At 39.7% G+C, this 22,095-nt stretch overlaps 1 protein-coding gene across 1 annotated transcript in view; it reads right to left on the bottom strand.

The window, feature by feature from the left end:
* Positions 1 to 2,501: 2,501 nt before the first annotated feature.
* Positions 2,502 to 22,095, bottom strand: part of LOC132882957 (flavin-containing monooxygenase 5-like) — a 44,812-nt gene continuing 25,218 nt past the window's right edge. Inside the window, exons 2-9 of the mRNA XM_060916072.1 lie at positions 18,847 to 18,987; positions 8,044 to 8,232; positions 7,794 to 7,959; positions 7,561 to 7,703; positions 6,012 to 6,211; positions 4,568 to 4,923; positions 3,228 to 3,300; positions 2,502 to 2,939 (exon numbers count right to left, since the gene is read on the bottom strand). Coding sequence (XP_060772055.1) covers positions 2,564 to 2,939; positions 3,228 to 3,300; positions 4,568 to 4,923; positions 6,012 to 6,211; positions 7,561 to 7,703; positions 7,794 to 7,959; positions 8,044 to 8,232; positions 18,847 to 18,978 — 1,635 coding nt within the window. The 5' untranslated portion in view covers positions 18,979 to 18,987 and the 3' untranslated portion in view covers positions 2,502 to 2,563. The remainder of the gene's footprint in view (positions 2,940 to 3,227; positions 3,301 to 4,567; positions 4,924 to 6,011; positions 6,212 to 7,560; positions 7,704 to 7,793; positions 7,960 to 8,043; positions 8,233 to 18,846; positions 18,988 to 22,095) is intronic.

The raw sequence follows: 22,095 nt of genomic DNA, 5'->3' as shown, positions 1-22,095 counted from the left end.
TCTAGAGGCCAAAACAGTCCAAGTCCTAACAACAACAGCTTCGTGCTAGAACGGCACAGTGGTGTAGTGGTTACCACTGTTGCCTCACAGCAAAAAGGTTCTGGGTTTGAGGCAAGTGGCCAAGGGGGCCTTTCTGTGTGGAGTTTGCATGTTATCCCCGTGTCTGCATGGGTTTCCTCCGGGTGCTCCAGTTTCCCCCACAGTCCAAAGACATGAAGGTTAGGCTAATTGGTGGCTCTAAATTGACCGTAGGTGTGAAATGCGAGTGTGAATGGTTGTTTGTGTCAGCCCTGCGATGACCTGGCAACCTGTCCAGGTTGCACCCTGCCTCTTGCCCATAGTTAGCTGGGATAAACTCCAGCTTGCCCATGACCCTGCACAGGATAAGTGGTTATGGATAATGGATGGTTGGCGCTTCATGCTAAGCTTTCATTATAAATATGTGCAGGTCTGAGCTCAGCCTTTGTCTGATTGGGAAATAGAAACTATCTACGTAAATATAAAAAATAGCCTGCTCAGAAATACATCAACACCAGGACTCAAACAAACCTTGAAAAATCTGTTCCTTTCCTGGACAGCACTCTAAACTGCTCAGGCACAGAGGATTACATTGCAAACTGAGGTCATGTAACATGGCACTTACATACGCAGTGGCAAAACACCACGACTGTGGAATCACTACTTGAGGCTGGTATGCCAATTACATTCTTAAACACGCTCAAACCCGGTTAAACATACACATACAGACAGATGCCTCAATAGGCTTCAGCCAAAGGCTAAGCCAGCAAAGGCTGAGCCAATGATTTTCCGATGTCAGAGGCTTTTATATAGCCTATTTATTAAACAATTATTAGTTGAGTTCAAATGTTTCTATTGATGTGTAAGCCTGGGCCTTTCTATTTACTTGTCAGAGCTTTAGATTTAAAATTCCAAGTATTAGCCTTTTACTCTAGTCTGTCAAATGTCGCTTTCAAAATGTATCTAACATTAAAACTTTCACTAGAAAACTGTTTCTAATAAACATACAAATCATATAAACCATGCACTTTTATAACGAACTACACTTTCTTATAGAGGAATTACTGAGTATTAGGCGACACATCAATGTACAGAAGAGTGGGCTGAGGATATGTGATGGTCAAAGCACCTGTGAAAGCTCAATGAAAAAAAATGCCCCTATGACATTGTAAAATGTATACACTTTTATACTCCTGAGACTCTTTGAAATGTATAGTGACCGGGTTACCAAATTGAATTTATGGCAGGATGAACCCCCAGCCAGGTTTTTCCTGGCTAGAGGTTGGGAATTACGAGTTGTGACCTCTAGTTTAATGCAGCATTACTTTATTGATAGTTTATCAGAAAATGTGGGATAAGATTTCTCAATAGTATTTACTTTTTCTATTCATTATTTATTAATTTTTGACATTAAAGCACAGTGAGTATGCTGAAAAGTAATTGTCAAGATTATACAGTATATGCTATGTATATATCCCTTCTAATATGTTAACAGTATCAATACAAACTTGAAATGCATTTCATAATCAGGACAGAACAATACATAAACACATTTAAATGTTGAATTGATCAATCATTTTCTTTGTGGGAAAAGCAGGAAAAGGCCTGCATTACATAATATCTGGCCCTGGGACAATATAATTTTGAACAATATATTTTGATCAAATATGCTTCTTTCACATGCCAGTGAATTCTCTGGGTCTCTTCCTTGAACCCAGGCCCTTGAGATTTACCCAGTCACTTTGGAGCTCAACAGAACAGGCAACCAATGAATAAATTCTCAATGTAAACATTCACTATTCCAGCCTAGAGCGATGATTACTTCTTGCAAATTATGACTATTAGGTTAACATCTCTTTAAAATAGCATGGGGCTTAGCATATAGAACCAAAGCTAATTAGTGTTTAGAGCTTAATTAGAATCTGGCAGGAGTACACCCCTGTGAGAACATATGGCTAACATATTACTCCTATCTCTTAACATTTATTCACCTGGAAATAAAAATGATTTGTGCTAGTGGTGCTATTAAAATAATAAAATAAAAAACTAAAATAAAATAAAAGTAATAAAATAATTTTTGGCCCAGTTTCCTCCAAAATATCATAGAGAATATACTTAAATGGAAACCATTGTGCCATAGTGTGCAAAACCAGGACGATTAGGCATTCTAATATGTTAATAGTCTATCAAGAAAAATTTGAATAGCATTTCACGATCAGGACAGAACAACACCAAAACAGGGGTCAAGGTTTATCATAGACCTTATATTACATATGTATAACAAACCAAACCCTGCTCATGAGTGATGGTTGGTTTAAAACCAGCATCTTGAATATTTTAGAAAGATCGGTCAAAGCCCAGACCTCAATCCAATATAGTAAGACTAAAAACTTGCAGTTCACCAATGGTCCCATGCTAGAAATGCAGCTAGGCAAACCTTTTACATGATTCTAATTTGTACACAAGTGACAATTATGGAGTTGAAATTGTTCTACTTAAATGCAAATCTTTAGAGCAGACTAATGCTATAGAGGCCGTATTATATCTAATCAGCAACCGTAAAAAGGTCACTTCTCTTCTGCAATTCAAGGAGTACGAACATCAGCATCAGTCCTCCTGCCAGAATTAACCAGTAGCGTAGTCCAGAAGAGGTTTTCAGCTCTGGAACGGGGCGTGTCTTGAATGGCTGGGTAACACGTTCCCACTGGGTGAGGATGGCCTGACGAGCCCCATCCCACTTACCCGGCCCACACAGCCGAAACTGATACGGGGTGCAGGGACCGAACAGAACCCTCAAACCCAAACCGGGATCGGTCAGGAACAGCCACAAGAGGTTGGGACGTGCACCCACTTCTTGTGCAATGAGATCCAAGTAAGGGAGATAGTCTATATTGAGAACAGCTTTCTTTGGACAACCGTATCTGTACAGGTTAAAAAACAGGGGGGAAGAACATGAGAAATGAGACCAGGTTAAGACAGCAAACATGAAGAAAAATCATACAAAAATGAAATGTAAATGAAAAAAAATCACTATAAAAAGAGTCACCTATGGTAACTCTCGCGGTTACCAGAGGACTAGCCCCCCACTATAACCCTAGCTATGTACAGTAATAGGCGAGAGGCCGAGGGCTATGGAAACGGAGATCGGCAATGCCCTATGCGCCACATGGCATGGGAAGGACTTTGAAAAAAAATGTAAACAAAATCACCTTTTCAGATTTTCTTTGAAGTCTTTCTCAGTGATCTTGAGCATTTTTTCTCTGGGAGGAAGTTGCTTTAAACCTTGAGGAAAAGCATAAATGTTTGAAGTTGAGTCAATCATACACACTCTTACACTCCATCTCAGGAGTCAATGAAGACACACAGGAACAAGAAAATACTAAACTTTGTTTTGCAGTAGCAGTCTGGTGTAATGAAAATGGCTGTCAAATGTTAATACTCAAATTTGCATGTGCAAACATTTCGTCAATTCAGGACCAGTATGTCCAAAATGTTTTGTAGATCTTTTTTAAGGGGGAAAAAAATCCAAAACAACTTAAAGGCACCATTTTGGGGAAAACACTTGAAAATCAGCTGCATAAGTAATCATTTTATATGGAAAAAGTAGCCTAATAGTAACTCTTAAGCTATCAGTAGTAGGCATGTAATGATATATTGTGCAATGAGAAGTTGTGATACAAATTTATGGCAATTCAAATCGCTGAACTAAAAAAACAAACAAACAAAAAAAACACACGATTATTTTCAAGCTGTGTAATCTGAGTTTTCCTAGCTGCAGTTGCATTGTTTAGACAATAGCGGGCACTAATCCCATACAACTATACCATACAATGCATGTGACTTCACCTTAGGCAGAAGTTACACAGCTGTAATGTTGTGAAAACACACACGCACACACACAGATCTAAAATGGAAAAGAACTGTCGTGAAATGGACTGTACAAATAGATTTAACAAGAAATCGGAGCGCTCATTTTACAGACTGCTGAAAGCTAAAGAAAAGAGAAGCATAAGGAGGGAGTACAAATGTTCATGCAAGTTTATTAAGAAGAGGCTTATTTGTTACTACCTTTTTTCATTTTTAATAAAAGGAATAATTTAGTTAATGAAAAATTTAAAAGGCATATTTCAATTGATAAAGAATAGGAAAATAAATATTGCATTTTTTGGTGATAAAGTTTTCATGTAACTTTTTTCAAAAAGATCGTGGGACTGTCGAATCGTGAACCCTGTATCGTGAATGGAATTGAATCATGAATTGGGTGAAGCATTACATGCCTAATCAGTAGCTTAAGTGACAAGCAATTTGTACTTGGAAACAAGTTGGTATTATTACCAGCCAGTGACCTCATTGATCTATTTGTCTTGTTTCCAACCAAATGCAAGAAGCAACTCCATGACCACTGCCATGCTATGTTCACAGATAACCATGCTAAATGCTGAGATGAAGTCAACTTTAAGAAATATCAGCATTCATTTCAGTTGATTTTGTGAGAATCTTCTCACTTTTTGGCAGTGTTTTGTTTCACTGTCTCATCGCTCTAGAATACCTGCAAAGACTTGGGTGGCCCATCGTGCCTGCATTTCCATTATAGGCATTAAAGGTCCTAAGGGATAGAGTAACCCTATGAAGGCCAGCGTGGGGCGCTCTAGGAACAGAGGGAAGACTCTTTTGTAGAGGCTCACTTCCCCCACAGGATCATTGTCCTTTGAAAACACTAAGAATGGGAAGCTTGGCTTGTATCCTGTACAGAAGACAACTGCATCTATCCCATCTTCGATTGCCTCGTTCTCAAATACAACAGTCGAGCCTCGGAACTCTCGCACGTTTGGTTTCAACTGCACTGCCCCCTGAAGGATGCGTCCTGGTAGCTCATCATTAATGATGGGCTGTTGGTCGAGTATCCTGTAAGAGAAATAGATGAACACGCTGCCATTGAAGGAATGCTTTCCTTAATCCTTTACTCAAACTTTCTAGCACAGATAATAGTGAATAAACACGACTATGGAGCAGCAAGCAGTATTCTGCATCATTAAATGATAACTACATTAGTCTTTCCTTGGGTGATGTAGTCCTTTAATGTCCTTAATAGACTTTAGTGTATGCTGATGTGTTTTTCTGGGATGTAGTACTTATTGTCCCTAAGGATAAATCTGTTATTAAACATTGGCTGCAAATATGTTATTTAGCAGCTGGGAGGTCCATATCGTGAAATACTGTGACCAAGGTCTTGAAAGTACTGACCGAGGCCCTCTGGGCCGAGGTCAGCATTCAAGGCCGAGGTCACGGTATTTCACCATACGGACCGACCTTAAGCTGGTAAATAATATATTTTTTTTTTTCTTTACCAAATTCTAACAGAAAACGAGAGCGCCCGAAAGGGAAAACCGAGCCGAGCCGCCATTTTGAATCCTCATTCACGGCTGTAATGCAAATTGCTTCCTCCTCGGTATACAAGTGCACTTCCGTGGCAGGAAAAAAAAAAACATTTTACCGCCTATTTAGTCCCCTATTTATACAAAATTGAGTCATTCAGGATTCAGCCATGTTTTTGCTTGGAGTTAGCAAGTTGCAGGTTTTTAGCTTTCTCCTGAAATGTTTTATTTTATTTCTTCTTCCTCAGGGTAGTAAAACTCACTTTCGCTGTGAACACTGTCATTATCGCTATCCATGCTGTAAAATTAATGATATTCTCCTGAGAAATGCTGGCAAAAATTTATAAGATTTTTGATAAAAATCTTATAAATAAATCTTATAAAAAAGATAAATGTTGACAAAAATTGCTACTATGTTGTTGTTGTGAACGAGTGAGTCGCCAGAGGTTCGTAACTGGGGGTCCATATCGTAGGATATGAACCTGCTTGCCAGCCAATCAGAGCGCAGGATTTGATGGAAACCGGACCGTGAAAAAAATAAATATAAATATTTTGAAAAGTGTGTTATGTTCTTTCAGGTGTGAGTTGTAGTGCTGTAGCTGTTTTGTTCCACTGTACCTGTGGGTGGACTGCAGTCTGTACAGCCTATGATCATATTTCTTATTGAAGAAATTCTCCACTGCCGAGTTCAGGAAATCTCGAGGAAGCACTTCCAGCAGAAGGGTATTCATGCGTGTAAGCATGCTCATGTCCATAGGCAGGCCACCGGTAGACATACGGCCCACAACCCATGTTCCTTCACGCATGCTCAGAAAAGTCTTTGAGGTGAAAATATATAGGACACAACATATTAAATTAGATACGGTATAGGTATGTTTGTAGGCACAATAAAGAATGGTACTAACGCGCTTTTCAATGTAAACAGATGAGCCAAAACATTAACACAATCAGCCTAACATGCTGTTGGTCTGACAAGCAACATCCACATGAATTCCTGGACTCAGGGTTTCCCAGCAGAACATTGATCAGATCATCACGCTCCCTCCTCCAACTTGCCTTCTTCTTACAGTGCATCCTGGTACCATCACTTCCCCAGGTAAATGGCACACATATAACCGGCTGTCCACCTTATGTGAAAGAAAGTGGGACTAATTGGACCTATTCTATTGCTCCTTCCATTGCTTCGGTCTACTGCATGCACATTATATCTGCTTTCAGTGGAGGACAAGAATTTGCATGGATACTCTGGCTGGTCTGTGGCTAGGCAGCACCATACACAGTGGGGTGTGATGCATGGTTTGTATGTGTGTGTTTTGTGATAGATCTCTCCTGTAACTTTCATTAAAACATTTCAATGTTTACAGCCATTTTGTCAGGGTGGACATGATTGGATAGCCTTTGTTGTCAGGGAAGCCATGACCTAATGGTTAGAGAAGCATCTTTGGGACCAAAAGGTCATCAGTTCGATTTTCCAAGACCAGCAGGAATGGCTGAACTGCCCTTGAGCAATGCACCTAACCTCCAACTGCTCCCCGGGCTTCTCTGGGTATGTTGTACGTTGCTCTGGATAAGAGTGTCTGCCAAATGCCTGTGATGTAACATAATGTTGTCCTTATACATTGATGAGCATTGGGCACCCAAAACCCTGGTGCTAATTTGTGTTTTGTCCTTCCTCAGATTACTCTTAATAGGTACTTAGCGCTGCTAACTGGGAAAAACCACATAAGCCTTGCCATTTTGGAGATGATTCAACCCAGGTTTCTGGCCATAATTATTTGGCACTTGTCAGAGTTGGTCAAGTAAGGATGCCTGCCCGTTAGGTCAACTATAAGAACCAAATTTTTACTTCCCATTGAATATGTCACATACACTGTTATAACAGGTTAATCAATGGTACTTGCTTTATCTGCAAGTGACTTAATGTTTTGTTTCATCTGTATCGTTCACAATGTTAAATGGTTACCTAATATTTGCCTTTAATGACAGTAATGCAGGGAACAATACATCATGAAGAAACAGATGGCTGGTTTCTGGGTGCCAGACTAGCTGTGGAACTAAGGATTTTCATTTCAACAAAATCTTTTTATCTATGATTAGTTTTAACCAGTGTCTGGAAAACCAGAAGTGTAGAGGAGTGTGTGTTGATCAGTTTCCTGATTGTATTGACTTTTTCTGCCACTCTGCTGATCTCCACAGCAAGATCTCCACTAGAGTTGCCAGTGCCAATAACCACCACCTTCTTCCCATGGAATGGCTGTGAATCCTTATATTCCCAACTGTGGGAACACTTCCCTGGAAATGTATCTATTCCTAAAGCAGAAAAAAAGAAATGAATCAAAGTAAAATTGATTCTGAAGTCTACATCCTTTACAGGTTTGAAGACTGGTAGCATGATTATACCAGGAAATGCTGAGAGGGGTGTAATAGGGTGTGTGAAGCATCCTGAACACACAAGCACCCCATCAAACACCTGTGTTTCTTTGTGTCCATCTTTGTTCTCAGTTACGACCTCCCACTGGCCTGTGCGAGAGAAGTCATGCCTCTGGCTCACATTGAGCACAGTTGTCTGAAACATACACACATTAGCTTTTGCATATGCATATTAACAAAAAAAAAGGAGAAATGAAACAAAGAAACAACTAATAATAACCTGGAGGCGAATGTACTTGAGCAGGTCAAAGTGCTCAGCATACAGCCGTAAATACTTTAGCATCATGAAGTGTTGCATGTAGTTTGGGAAGTGGGCTGGCATCGGGAAATCACTAAAGCACATCATTTCTTTTGAGGTATTTACAACCAGTGATCGGTACATGCTGGAGCGTTCAGTCTCTAGTGTCTCCTGCACATACAAAGAAGCACAGCAACACTAATGTAGGACCAGTGGGCAGCAATGAATTATAATGGATACTTATTTCCATACAGAGGTTGTATGCTTGCCACTCTATGCAGAGTAGAACACAAAGGCTGGTCGTGTTTTAGCTTCTTTGATGGCTATCGGTGATATCTCAGTCAATTTCACTAATTATTATTTACAGACCCCCAGGACTGTATTTGGAATTTCTTCATGAATTTGCAAATTTCATCTGAAAGCTGGTTGTTTTTTAAAACAAACCATTAATTGTTGGACACTTTAATATTCATTTTGAGAACCCAGAAGACCCTCTGAGAACAGCGTTTGTGTCCATTCTGGCTTCAGTAGGGGTTAATCAGAATGTAACAGGATAACCACTCATAACGGTGGTCACACTCTTGATTTAATACTAAGATTTGGATTAAATATCGAAACAGAGTCACACTTCCACAGTCTGAAGCAATCTTAGATCATTACCTCATCTCATTTAAAATGTGTCTTAGTCATAATATATGCACTCTGCCACACTACCTCATCAAATGCACATTCACATCAGCTACTGCATATAGGTTTATCAATAATCTCCCAGAGTTATCAACTTTGACTGGATCACTGTCTGACCCCATGGAACTTAATCAGGTGTGAGTGAAAACATGGAGTCAGTGTTCCACTGCACTCTAGATAATTTAGCTCCACTTAAAAGAAAAATCATTAGAGAGAGAAAAAAAATAGCTAGCACCTTGGTACAATGATCACACATGCACCTTAAAACAGACCACTCAAAAATTAAAATGTAAAATGTCAGTATTCCAAATTGCATGGAAGGAAAACCTCCTGAGCTATAGAAAGCTATTAGAATATTAAAAAAATTCAAATTTATGAAACTGTTAAGAGTATGCAAGCTTGTAAGCTTGCAGAGTTTCATTACTGCATTCTATATGCTGAGGCCTCAGCTCAGTGCTTTTTGATGTGTTTTGAGATTTGCTTGTATACAAAAGCATGCTGACAGCAGGTTTCTACTAATAAAACTAGATTTTGATATTACATATTTTGTAAGTGTTTATATACAGTACCTGTCAAAAGTTTGGACACACCTGGTCATTCATAGGTTTTTCTGTATTTTTACTATTTTCTAAACTGTTGTAAGTACAACGCCACCGTCCCATCGAGAAACTACAACTCCCATCAACTGACTTCTGTGGTAACCTACGTCACGGCTTGGCAGGATTACCCACGTCACTTCCTCCATGACTCTATAAGTGACCCGGAAACTCCCAGCTCGCTCTCTTTCTCATCATGGATTTCAAGCCGTCCAGACACAAAGAGATACCCTGCACCAGAAAACCCAAGAAAAGAAGTCTTTCTTGCAAGAAACAGAATTTAGCGTGTTTTCTTTTGTTTACCACTGGCCACGGTAAAAATCCAGAATCGGGCGATTTAACTCAGATTGAGTACAACCGGTAATGTTACGACTGTCCATATTATGTCAAGAACCATTCAGCTAAGTAAAGAGAAATGATAGTTCATCATTACTTTAAGACAGGAAGTGATTTTTAATTAATAAAAATAAAGAAAAACCACTGAATTACAAGGGCTGTCCAAAGTTTTGTCTGGGACTGTATATACTACAAACGGTCAAGCTTACGAAATACTTATTTACGAATTATGATGTACCCTTTAATTCACAAAATATTCACCACTGAATTTCTTATCCAAATGAATAAACTTTGGGAGAAAGACTATGCCGGAAGCATCACCTTATTATCTGTCTATAAATTCTAGTGCTGTCAAGCGATTAAAATATTTAATCGCGATTAATGTCGCGACTGTCATAGTTAACTCGCGATTAATCGCAATTTAATCGCACATTTTTGTCACACGAAAAACCATTGTAATTCTCTTACCAGCATAAAAAAGTGAATGGGCTTGTTTTGTACCAATGTTTTTCTTATTGCAAAGCATAACACGTCTTGACACAGCCACTGCAAACTGAAACCTAAGCTGAGCACCGTGGCTCTTTGTCCCGAGACTAACAAGAGAACCATGAGTGAAGTAATCTACTGCTTGAGTTAGTCTATCAGAGAGACAGGTTACACAGTGACGATAGGCTTGACATGCTTGATTATAATATAAAGTACACTATTATATTAACTTTAAGTTGTTCGTTGATAAATATTGCATTGAATCTGATCTTTACTGTTTCAGCTCACTTAACACATTTTGTACTTTTACACTTTCTGCCTGTTGATGCGTCGCGCTGTCCAATCAGAGGCGGCCACATTTGCATATTACAGGAAGGATTTCTGGGATAGCATTGAGTTTACAGTTCAGAGGGATCTGGCTTCTTTAGACGCTGTCTTCTTAAAACTGAATAAATATTTAAAAAGAGCCAAATGAGCCAGTCTTTTGAACGGCTCTTTTCAAAGAACGGATCACAAAGATGCGGATCCCATCAAAGAGCCATAAATCCCATCTCTACTAGCGCGCCCTGCCCGCGCTGGTTCTTTGAGGGAGGAGGGCAGAGGACTCTGGCTGTGCGGGGCGTGGCTAGCTGCTATCGTTTTTCTAAGCAAAGTCTCTGTTCCAAGTTCCTGGCAGTTTCAAAAGCTTATGAAAAACCTACATCATGTCACAGAGCGTTAATCTCGCAATAAAAAAATTATCGCCGTTAAAATTGAGTCAAGTTAACGCGTTAATAACGCGACATTTTTGACAGCACTAATAAATTCCCATCTTTTTTTCTCTACCCGTGATGGAGTTTCTGAACCTACCACATCACCATTTCCTCCTTATTCTATTGTATAACTCCTCTACCACACTTAGAATGAGTGTAAATTTACAATAAAACAATGAAATTCATCAGTTTGAACATGAACTATCTTGCCTTTGTATTGTATTCAATTACGTGCAAAAGTATTTGCAAATCATTACATTTGGTTTTTATTTACATTTTACAGTGTCCCAACTTTTTAGGAATCATGGTTGTCATTTGTTGTCGCAAAATACATTTTAGGGACTGGCAACTTTTGTCAAAAGCAGGGTTTTTGTACCAGGTTTGAACCATTAGCTATAGAAGATTTCAAAGAAAGTCTGCTTTCAAGCAGCCACTCAGGCCACTCTTTATAGGTCAGTCCTCCTGCTCTAGTCTGTTGGACTGCACCCAATCCAATTCTTCATGCCTCTGAAACCCCACAAGGCCCTTCTTCCAAATCCATTCATTTTTTTTTCTGTTGTGAATGTTCACATCTCTGCATTAATAATATTGGATAATACTCATTTACTATCTCAGATAAGAGGAAATACTGTAAATCATAATTTCAAACAACCTCATAAGTATTTACAGTGGAAAATATCAATTTATTAAAAATGCACTGCACATGCTTAATCAAGTACAAAATGAATTATTCACATTATTGTGAAAGACATTTGGAAATGGGCCGCTATATAAGTGCATACACGTAATCCTGAGTAAGTACAATTTACCTAGCCTAACAAATATTGAATTACAAATTATACACTGAAATGAATTATGTACAACTATTAAATGCATAAACATAAAGAGATTTAACTGCAGCTAACAACGTTTAATTATCCATCATTTCTATTATACACTGTGTTTATCTCATTTAAATTATGCAATCTTTTACTCTCTTTTTCTAATTTGAAGCTGCTGCTGCAACATGTGAATTTCCCCGACAGGGTATCAGTAAAGTTTATCTTATCTTGTCTTAGAACAGGGCTGAAATCATAGCCTGTGCAAATCAATGGATCTTTTTGCATTTTTTTTCTTTTTTGCAATTCATCCTCAAATGTGATGAGTGAGTTTGTACGATGCACGGAGTGATTGCTCCTGAACAGTGAAGACATGCATGACAAAAAAATTCAACAGACTTGTCTTTATGGTTTGAGTGTTTTGTCTAAATACTTTATAAATTTTGATGGTTTCATGCTTTTCGCAGCCTTTAACTCACCGCACACTGTGGACTGCACAAACAATGCTTGTCATATTTTCATTTACGTTGCATATTTTTTCCAGCCTTTTATAGGAGGAGGGAATTTCACTCTGCTGAGAAACACTGGTCTATGTGGATTTGGTTTCTCCTGTCCTGACTTCAGAAAGGTAGTTCTTCCTGCCTCTGCTCCAGTCACCTACATGTGTGCTGTCCTATGTGCTGAGCCTGACAGGGAATATACTCTGAAGCTCCAGTGCCATGTTCTCATCTCATCTCATCTCATCTCATCTCATCTCATTATCTCTAGCCGCTTTATCCCGTTCTACAGGGTCGCAGGCAAGCTGGAGCCTATCCCAGCTGACTACGGGCGAAAGGCGGGGTACACCCTGGACAAGTCACCAGGTCATCACAGGGCTGACACATAGACACAGACAACCATTCACACTCACATTCACACCTACGGTCAATTTAGAGTCACCAGTTAACCTAACCTGCATGTCTTTGGACTGTGGGGGAAACCGGAGCACCCGGAGGAAACCCACGCGGACACGGGGAGAACATGCAAACTCCACACAGAAAGGCCCTCGCTGGCCATGGGGCTCGAACCCGGACCTTCTTGCTGTGAGGCGACAGCACTAACCACTACACCACCGTGCCGCCCCAGTGCCATGTTATCAAAGATAATACAATATTACTAGAAAATGTAGATCATATATTAGGTTTGCACAATATATCCTTAATTACTAATTATTACAGTACTGGCCTTTGCACTATATGTTACAAAAGAGTGCAATATGCATCAATGAAATCTTTCTTGCCTGGTAGCATTCTGGTATATTCATCATCTTCATAAAATTCAACAACTGCTTTTTCAACAAAATCGGTTAATGTTCTTCCTACTTTTGGTTCAGGTGTGGCTAATATACCTCTTTCATTTTTCAGTAGTCTAGCCTTTCTTACCAAATATTGAGAAACTCCAAATTCTTTTGCTGTTTGCTCAATTGTCCAGCTGTTTGGAACAAGAGTCAGAATTTGCACTTTAACTTGTTTGGATGAAACTGAGCACTTCAGTTTTACATCTTGAATCAAGGTTTCCAATTCACTACAGTTGGAACATGATGGTATTTCACTAGACCCTAGATCTGAAGATGTTGTACCAACAGCTGTAGCCTTTTTAGAACGTAAAGTTTCTTCTACTCGTTGCAGCTTTGCTTTGCCATATGCAGCTTTCTGTTTGTGGCTATACTTGGCAATTTTCAGTGGAGAGTAGCCAATTGACACAAGGCTTTTGTCAAGTGATTCAGCTACCTCACCAGTGTATGTTGGATCCACATCTACACACATGCTCTCTTGTTCTGATTCTGTAGAACCTGCTGAATCTGCTTGGCTTAAATGTTCTTTCACTCTCTGTGAACATTTAGAACACAATTTTTGTCCAGGTTTAATATTTTTATTCATCAGTTTTGTTAGGACTTGGACTGTTTTGGCCTCTAGAGGCCGCTGTTATTTCCTTTTCGTGTCATATTTATTTTGGCCTCAAGAGGCCGCCACTGTTCCTGTGTTTTGTGTTTTTTTTTGTTAATTGCCTGTTAGTCCTAATTATCTTCACCTGTGTCCTTAATTAGTTTGTGTATTTATACCCCTGAGTTCAGTCCTCTTGTCACGGAGTCTTTGTGCTGTTATGTTTATCTCCAGTTTCCTTTGTACTGTGTTTTGTGGATCTTCTGAGCTTTTGCATTTTTGCCTTTTTCTTTTTGAATTATACTCTTTGTTTTTGTTTTTTTTGTTTTGCCCTGGATTGTATATAGTGTACATAGTATAAATAAACCTTTTGTTACTTTTTCTACTTCTGCCTCACGCCTCTGCATTTGAGTCATTCCCCTGGTGGCCTAGTGGGGGTTTGCTGGATCATCACACCAACGAACCAGGTTCAAAACCCTAACAAGTTTTGAAAGTGAATCTGCTGTTTCAGGAAGAATTGAACGTAATTCTGTTTTAACTTTTTTCTTGTGCCTTTCATATGGATCACAACAACTTTTCTGTAGCTCTTCATATTTCATCAGAAACAGTTTCTCATGATGCAGACATACTGTGTCTGTGCTTGAAATGTTCTCAAGTTCATTTCTCTGTTTAATTAATGAAATTTGCTCCAAACTATACTGAGAGAGTGTATTTAACTTACAATTTCTGTTGTATGTTAGTTTATGGCAGTCAGAATCTTTCTTTAGTCCAATTCCTATAGAACAGGGAGGAAGTTCAGCCATTTCTAGATGTCTAAGAACAAACTCATTTATACTGATCTCAAATTGAAAGCAACTACAATTAAATTCCCTAGTCAACTATTCAAAATATCCAATCCTTGCAAAGAAACACATTCAGTTAATAACATTGGTAAATTTTCTCAGTGCTCTGTATTACAATGTATGCAATATAATGTTATCTGAACAAGTATGCAGTTTACAGACTCTAAAACTATAAGATATGAGCCACCTGTTCTGGTATCAAAGGCCACCTATTGTGTTGTGTTGATATTGATAAGGCTGGCTGTTGACTGGTACACAATAGCTGGTCATTGATTGCTAATGTTACACAGTCTTAGATTAAAATCAATTTACAAATAATTAATACTGAGCATTAATTGAAATTTTATTTAAAATTGAGGAAGAAACATGTCTCCTAACCTACTTGAGCCTTATTGAAGCATTTATTAACCCTCAAATATCAGTTATATGAAAATATATCAAAAATTTGAATTTGGTGAAAATGGATTTTTTAAACCCCTGTAGTTTAAAAATACTTGAGAGACACAGAACAAAAATTTGGAAATATAAAATATGGGTCTTGGGGATTACTGAAAAAAATTTACAAGTTCCTAACTGCTATCCCACATTGGATTTCTTGCTACTGAAAATGGCATGTTTTAGAAATCGGCGAATTTCTAAACCCTATTACAGACAAACTAGGAACAGTGGAGACTTGGTAAAACTGAAATTGGTAGATATTTCTGTGTAGATTTGAATAACATTCTTAGTTTAAGCATTACTGCCACAGGCAAGCTTCCAGAATGAGTTAAAAATGCAAATTTGTCTTTTTAATTTCCTTGTTAAAATCACCATCTAATATACAATGACCATTGAAATTCTAAGTTGAAACTTGTAGTACAAGACATTGAGTCTCTCTGTGCAAAACTTTAGGTTTCTATCTTGCATAATAAAGATAATATTGCACTTTGAAATATGTATGTTTTGAGCAAAAAACAAAAAAATCGAAAAATTCAAATGCCTGTATCTCTGAAACTATTGGTGATAGGAAGCTCAAGTTTTGGGGATTAACTTCTTTTAATAGTATCTCTGAGCCCTCCAAATTTCATTGAAATCTGAGATGGTCGAGCATAACCTCTTGTTGATTTGGCATGGAATGACCCAAAATGTACCACCAAGTAAAGGTCTCATCTCGTCATGTCAACTTCCTCCGTTTCCTTTGGTGGCCAGACGGGGACATCACTCAGCCCCTGAAAGAATACAGAATGATTGTGCATCTTTTTGGTGCAACATCCTCAGCCAGCGCAGCAAGTTACGCGTTGAGGAAGACAGCTGAGGATAACACAGGGTGCTTCTCAGCTGATTTGGCATGGAATGACCCAATTACTAATTATTACAGTACTGGCCTTTGCACTATGTTACAAAAGAGTGCAATATGCATCTGCATATCCAAGCCACTTCTTCTAAATGTGTCTTTGTGGACATCTTATATTTCCAGATGAGAGTTTTTGTGTATGTTTTAATGGGTGAAAAAAAATGCACATGACACACACAAAAAATCATTCATTCATCTTCATTAACCACTTTATTCTGATCAGGACAGGATCTTGGTGGGTCAGGAACCTATCCCAAAAACACTGGATTCAAGGCAGAAATACACCCTGAATGGGATATCATAATATTGTAGGGCATCATGTAGGTACTCATCTAGTACCATGAGCTGCTGACTCTGTCCTGGGTAGAGATTCCAGTGACTTATGGTCTAGTTACTGTCTACTGGTCTGTTCCTGTGTCCAAGGCCCCCAGATATTCTAGACTCTGCGGTAGCCTTGCCTCTTATCCTATGGTTCGATGGGCTACTTCCTCCTGCCTATTGTCTGCATGTACACATTAAGTAGAGAGCTCCCCCACAAAACCTTCTGGCCTTGCAGTTTCTTTAGCACCTGCTTCCACACAGCTTTGGCCACACGCCCCATCATTGAGCCTCATTTATCAAGCTGGATACGAACAAATTTATTTGCAAATTGTTCAAATGAGCATTTCACTTCGTGCATCGTACAAACTCTCATCACATTTGAGGATGAATTGCAAAAAAAAAAAATGCAAAAAGATCCATTGATTTGCACAGGCTATGATTTCAGCCCTCTTCTAAGACAAGATAAGATAAAATTTACTGATGCCCTGTCGGGGCAGCATGGCGGTGTAGTGGTTAGTGCTGTTGCCTCACAGCAAGAAGGTCCAGGTTCGAGCCCCGTGGCTGGTGAGGGCCTTTCTGTGCGGAGTCTACATGTTGTCCGCGTGGGTTTCCTCCAGGTGCTCTGTTTTCCCCCACAGTCCAAAGATATGCAGGCTAGGTTAACTGGTGACTCTAAATTGACCATAGGTGTGAATGGTTGTCTGTGTCTATATGTCAGCCCTGTGATGACCTGGCGATTTGTCCAGGGTGTACCCCGCCTTTTGCCCGTAGTCAGCTGGGATAGGCTCCAGCTTGCCTGTGACCCTGTAGAACAGGATAAAGTGGCTAGAGATAATGAGATGAGATACCCTGTCAGGGAAATTTATTTGATGTTCACAAAATCCTCTAAATTTGAAAGAACAAACAAACAAAAACCCAAAAAATTTGTACTCTATTTGTGCTCCTCACATTTATAAAGCCAAACTCACAACAACCAGCTGACCCAAGCAGAGTAGAAAAGGCATGCCAATCAGACAAAGGCTTTCAGACTGTTTTTGTTTGTTTGTTTATTTATTTTTAAAGCAGATACGCAGAACCTTTCTTTTTAAATAAATTTCTGAGAGGATAGTATCTCCATCCTTGACTCTTGTATGCTGCATAAATGGGAATTAAAAATATATATTTTTGAGAGTTAAAATTGACCGCAAAGTTGGCATTCGAATTGTCCTGCTGAGCCAGCCAGCCCTGAGTGTGTGACGTCACAGCGGTAACCGATTTTAAGGCAGAGGCCTTTTACAGCTATAGATCAAAGTCATATAAATAAACATTTATGGTGAAAGTAAGAAATACCATTTCCGACTTGCTCAACTAATACTGATTTGACTTCATTGATTGTGGGTTGACTCTTACTAAAACAGGATAGGTGTTATAACTTATGCAACATACATGTACATGCGTGCATTTTCACTGATAAAACATAAAAGGCTAATTAAATAATCAGATGAACTGAGACAATCACATTCTGAAGCAAATTAAATAATCTTATACCACTAACTTAAATACATAATACAAGTTACATGTATTAATCTAAATGCAGGTAAACAACGTGTTGTTTTTGTTGTTTTTTTTTATCCAAATGAGAGTCGGAGCTTACCCATCTGTGTTCTCGCTTCTTGAAGGCTGGTCTTGTGGCAGATTGTTTGAAACAATCTGACTTTCAGTTGTTCGTTCAGTTCTCCGTTCATTCGCTTCTTCCACGTAAGGGCGAGATGGCAGCAATATCCAGTGGAGAAAATCAGATGGCTGGTCCACTCATTCTCCATACTGACTACTCCACCATTACTGCTCAGCTCAGGCAATTCTAAAACCCGGGACGGAATGGGATGTCACCAGTTTTAGCAACAACCGCGGGGAGGTCACTGCCCAGGTGATATGTCCCGTTCTGTCCCGGGTTTTACCAACAACCCTCGGCTCACACTCTGGGAGGACTGGTGCAACTAAACTCACTTTCCTTTAAAATAAATAAATAAAATAAATCCTTTTCTTGTAGTTTTATTTAATTGTTGATACTGCACCCTCTTTCAATACGGGCTTATAGCCAACGCTCCTCAACAGGTCAGAGGTCTTGTATGAGTCCTCAGTAAAATGTGCAGAGCAGAGGAGAGACCACTTCATAGGCATCCAATGTGCCTGTGAACTTCTCGCAAAACGCGTCCAAATCTTTGCAGTTTGAACATTCCTGGGCCATGAATGCAACGTAAATCCACTTCTTTCATGTTGCTGTACCGGCCAGCAACACATCTACGTGGCATAGTGACAAATTAGCTCAGAATGGAGGATCGGAGTTGCAGTCAGCTCCGTGTTTTAGTATAGCGGAAATGGCGATGAGACCGATAGACTTCCTGCTGTGATGTTACGGACGTGAAAGTCATTCACTCAGACCGCTACCTATATGAATCACTTTAATCATAAAAATTACTACACTAGATTTATTGTTAACACTTAAAATTATTCCTGTGCCATTCTTGAGGTCTCAAGGCATTTATAAATGAAAGTGAGGCAATGGCTCTGTGTATATGCTTTAAGTAATTTTTTTTCAAAAATCCTTTATTGGTCAGGCCCTACTTGACAGGATAGCTATCAATCAGTCTAATTTGCTGTATTAATCCATTGGAAAACGAACAAATCTAATTTCTCCAGCAAAACATCTCACCTTAAATCTCCAGAGCCCTCCAATGTCATCGCTGCTGTCAAAGCACACTGGCTCCAGACCCTCATCCAAGCAGCACTTTATGCTGGTCAATCCAGCGCATCCTGCTCCAATTACGGCAACACGCCGAGCCATACTGTGGATCTGAAAATCAGGGATATCATTTATACATACAATTGTTGAATTAATTTGTACAACATACATACTCAAACCAGGCATGACTTTGTGGTGTGCATATTCCAACACTCCGTTTGCAAATAACAGAGGCTCCAACTCTCCTGCCGTGGGCAGGAGCTCTCCCACTTTAGGGAACATTTAGAAAATCCTCCCGACCTCCCGCTGACAACATAAAAATCTCCCGCCCGCCCTTACTACACATGATTAGTTAAAAAAAATATAACTTGATGATGGCCGTAGCCAGCTATGAGGCCCCCGTGGTCTGGACCTCAGTCATTTTTAAGAGCTGAAAATACATTTATACGCTAAATATTCAACTGGATAAAAAAAAAAGAATAACATTTAAACGTCTCCGTAAAAAGTGCATTGTTAATTATGTTAAACGTTGATTCTGTGTCTGTTTGGTGCGCGCGGCTCTGAGACCAAGAACACAAAAGCGAATGAGCACGCGACTTGGGGGAGGAACGCAGTGCAGCAGACACGGGGTTTCCATGGTCACCATCAGCACACTTTCATCAAGCTGTTCAATTTACATTTTCAAAGCAGCACAGTTTTGTCCTCATTGCTTGGGCCAGATCAAACCATTAAACAAGCTTAAATCATTCTTACTCTTGCCACATACATGATTTTTTGTTTTTAAAACTGATGATATTCAGTTCAAACACCATTAAAAGTAATTTCAGGAATAGATCTCTTGTGTGGTGTGTAATTCACCCCTCTCATTTAAATATGGCGAACATTTTTCGGCGCGCGCTTTGCGCATCACGGACCTCGGTGATTTTAAAACGCTGCTCCGGCCCTGAACTTGATCCGTTTATGTTGACGAAAATTAATAGTTGACTTTCCGCTTTTCGTGTGTCTGACATTGTATGGGTGGACTCAAGTGTGTACCCCACGGTATATGCTGATTCCCCGGTCGGCACACCGATCGGCGTAACGGGGGGATTGGAGTGAATGCCGGAGACATGCGCGCATATGAATGGAGTGGAATTCGGTCCGCCGCGGGGTCACACTGAGCCACCCAATGTCTTAGCAGTTACCGATAAAGCATACAGATGGCGCTATTACTGATACGTGCGAGAGAACGAGAAAACCCGCGACACTCAACCATTTTGTTTGTTTTTTTGCGTCTGCATTTTGTCTGCATTTTTTGCCTGCTCATCTTTAACTTTATGTTCTCTTGAATGAGATAATGAAATAAAGTTCCGTTGGTGGAAATGGCGAAAGCCAAACTACGAAGAAAAATATCAGAAAATCACCAAGATAAAGTTGGGATCGCCCGTCGCGATGGTCGCCAGGGACGAATGGCGGACTATTCTGGACGGCAACAAGACGACCCTATATCTGACAGGGTTAGATCACTAGACCAGATGTTAGATTCTAACCAACTTGTCTGACTTTTTTTGTCTGACTTTTACTCACTTAGACTTAGAAATAGAATATTATTAGAAGAACATTATCATCATGGTTTACCATTGTCAATTTATAATAGTCATTATTGACATTAACCTTGACTTTAGGCATATTAAAATTTGGTCTGTAGTCACTGGATTTATCTAGATCTGTTACTATTAATAAGATTTGACATGAAATGGGGGCGGCATGGTGGTGTAGTGGTTAGCGCTGCTGCCTCACAGTGAGAAGGTCTGGGTTTGAGCCCCGTGGCCGGCGAGGGCCTTTCTGTGCGAGGTTTGCATGTTCTCCCCATGTCCGCGTGGGTTTCCTCCGGGTGTTCCGGTTTCCCCCACAGTCCAAAGACATGCAGGTTAGGTTAACTGGTGACTCTAAATTGACCGTAGGTGTGAATGGTTGTCTGTGTCTATGTGTCAGCCCTGTGATGACCTGGCGACTTGTCCAGGGTGTACCCCGCCTTTTGCCCGTAGTCAGCTGGGATAGGCTCCAGCTTGCCTGCGACCCTGTAGAACAGGATAAAGCGGCTAGAGAAGATGAGATGACATGAAATGTGGTGAATCATCTCATCTCATTATCTCTAGCCACTTTATCCTGTTCTACAGGGTCACAGGCAAGCTGGAGCCTATCCCAGCTGACTACGGGCAAGAGGCGGGCTACACCCTGGACAAGTCGCCAAGTCATCACAGGGCTGACACATAGACACAGACAACCATTCACATTCAATTTAGAGTCACCAGTTAACCCACCAGTTAACAGTCTTTGGACTGTGGGGGAAACTGGAGCACCCAGAGGAAACCCACGCGGACACAGGGAGAACATGCAAACTCCGCACAGAAAGGCCCTCGCCGGCCACGGGGCTCGAACCCGGACCTTCTTGCTGTGAGGCGACAGCGCTAACCACTACACCACCGTGCCGCCCCTTCATATATATATATATATATATATATATATATATATATATATATATATGTGTACACACACATATATACACATACACACATATACACACACACACACACATTATATACATACATACACACATCATTATATATACACACACATTTTATATATATATATATATATATATATATATATATATATATATATATATATATATATAAAACTCGCCTTCGTGCCTACGGCGCTCAAACTTGTCTCCCTCCCTCTTTGCAATTTCCCAAGTTGGAGCCTCTGAAATAATACAAAGATTCATTCCCACAGAAGCACAAACATGATCTACCAGGCTCAGCACTCATCAGTCAGACAACGATGGCTATAAGACTAAAGCTGAGTGGTAGGAGGTGCTAAAGGAAACAAAAGTCCAACAGGAATGTTATAATTTAACATTGCTGAACAGTTATTAATTGTTAGAATATTGTTAAATGTCATGGGATAGTCTGAGAGTATTTTATGCACCTGCCAAGGATGCAGTCTAATGATCCCTATTGCATAAAATGGATAAGTAACACATAAATAAAATGTGGTTAGCGTGATGTTGCACAGCCACAGTTATCTTGTCCAAACAGGAACAAGTCCTTGAACTCATTCTTGAGCATGGACAAGATCTGCCCCATGCCCTCAGTCTTAAAGCAGAAAATAATATAAATTTGACATTTCATCAAATTGATCATTTATTTAAATACCAATAAATGAAATGCCTTA

This window comes from Neoarius graeffei, chromosome 3 (assembly GCF_027579695.1).
Source record: "Neoarius graeffei isolate fNeoGra1 chromosome 3, fNeoGra1.pri, whole genome shotgun sequence".
In the NCBI taxonomy this organism is placed as follows: domain Eukaryota; kingdom Metazoa; phylum Chordata; class Actinopteri; order Siluriformes; family Ariidae; genus Neoarius; species Neoarius graeffei.
The sequence above is the reverse complement of the archived record's forward strand: the minus strand, read 5'-3'. Positions and strand labels throughout refer to the sequence as shown.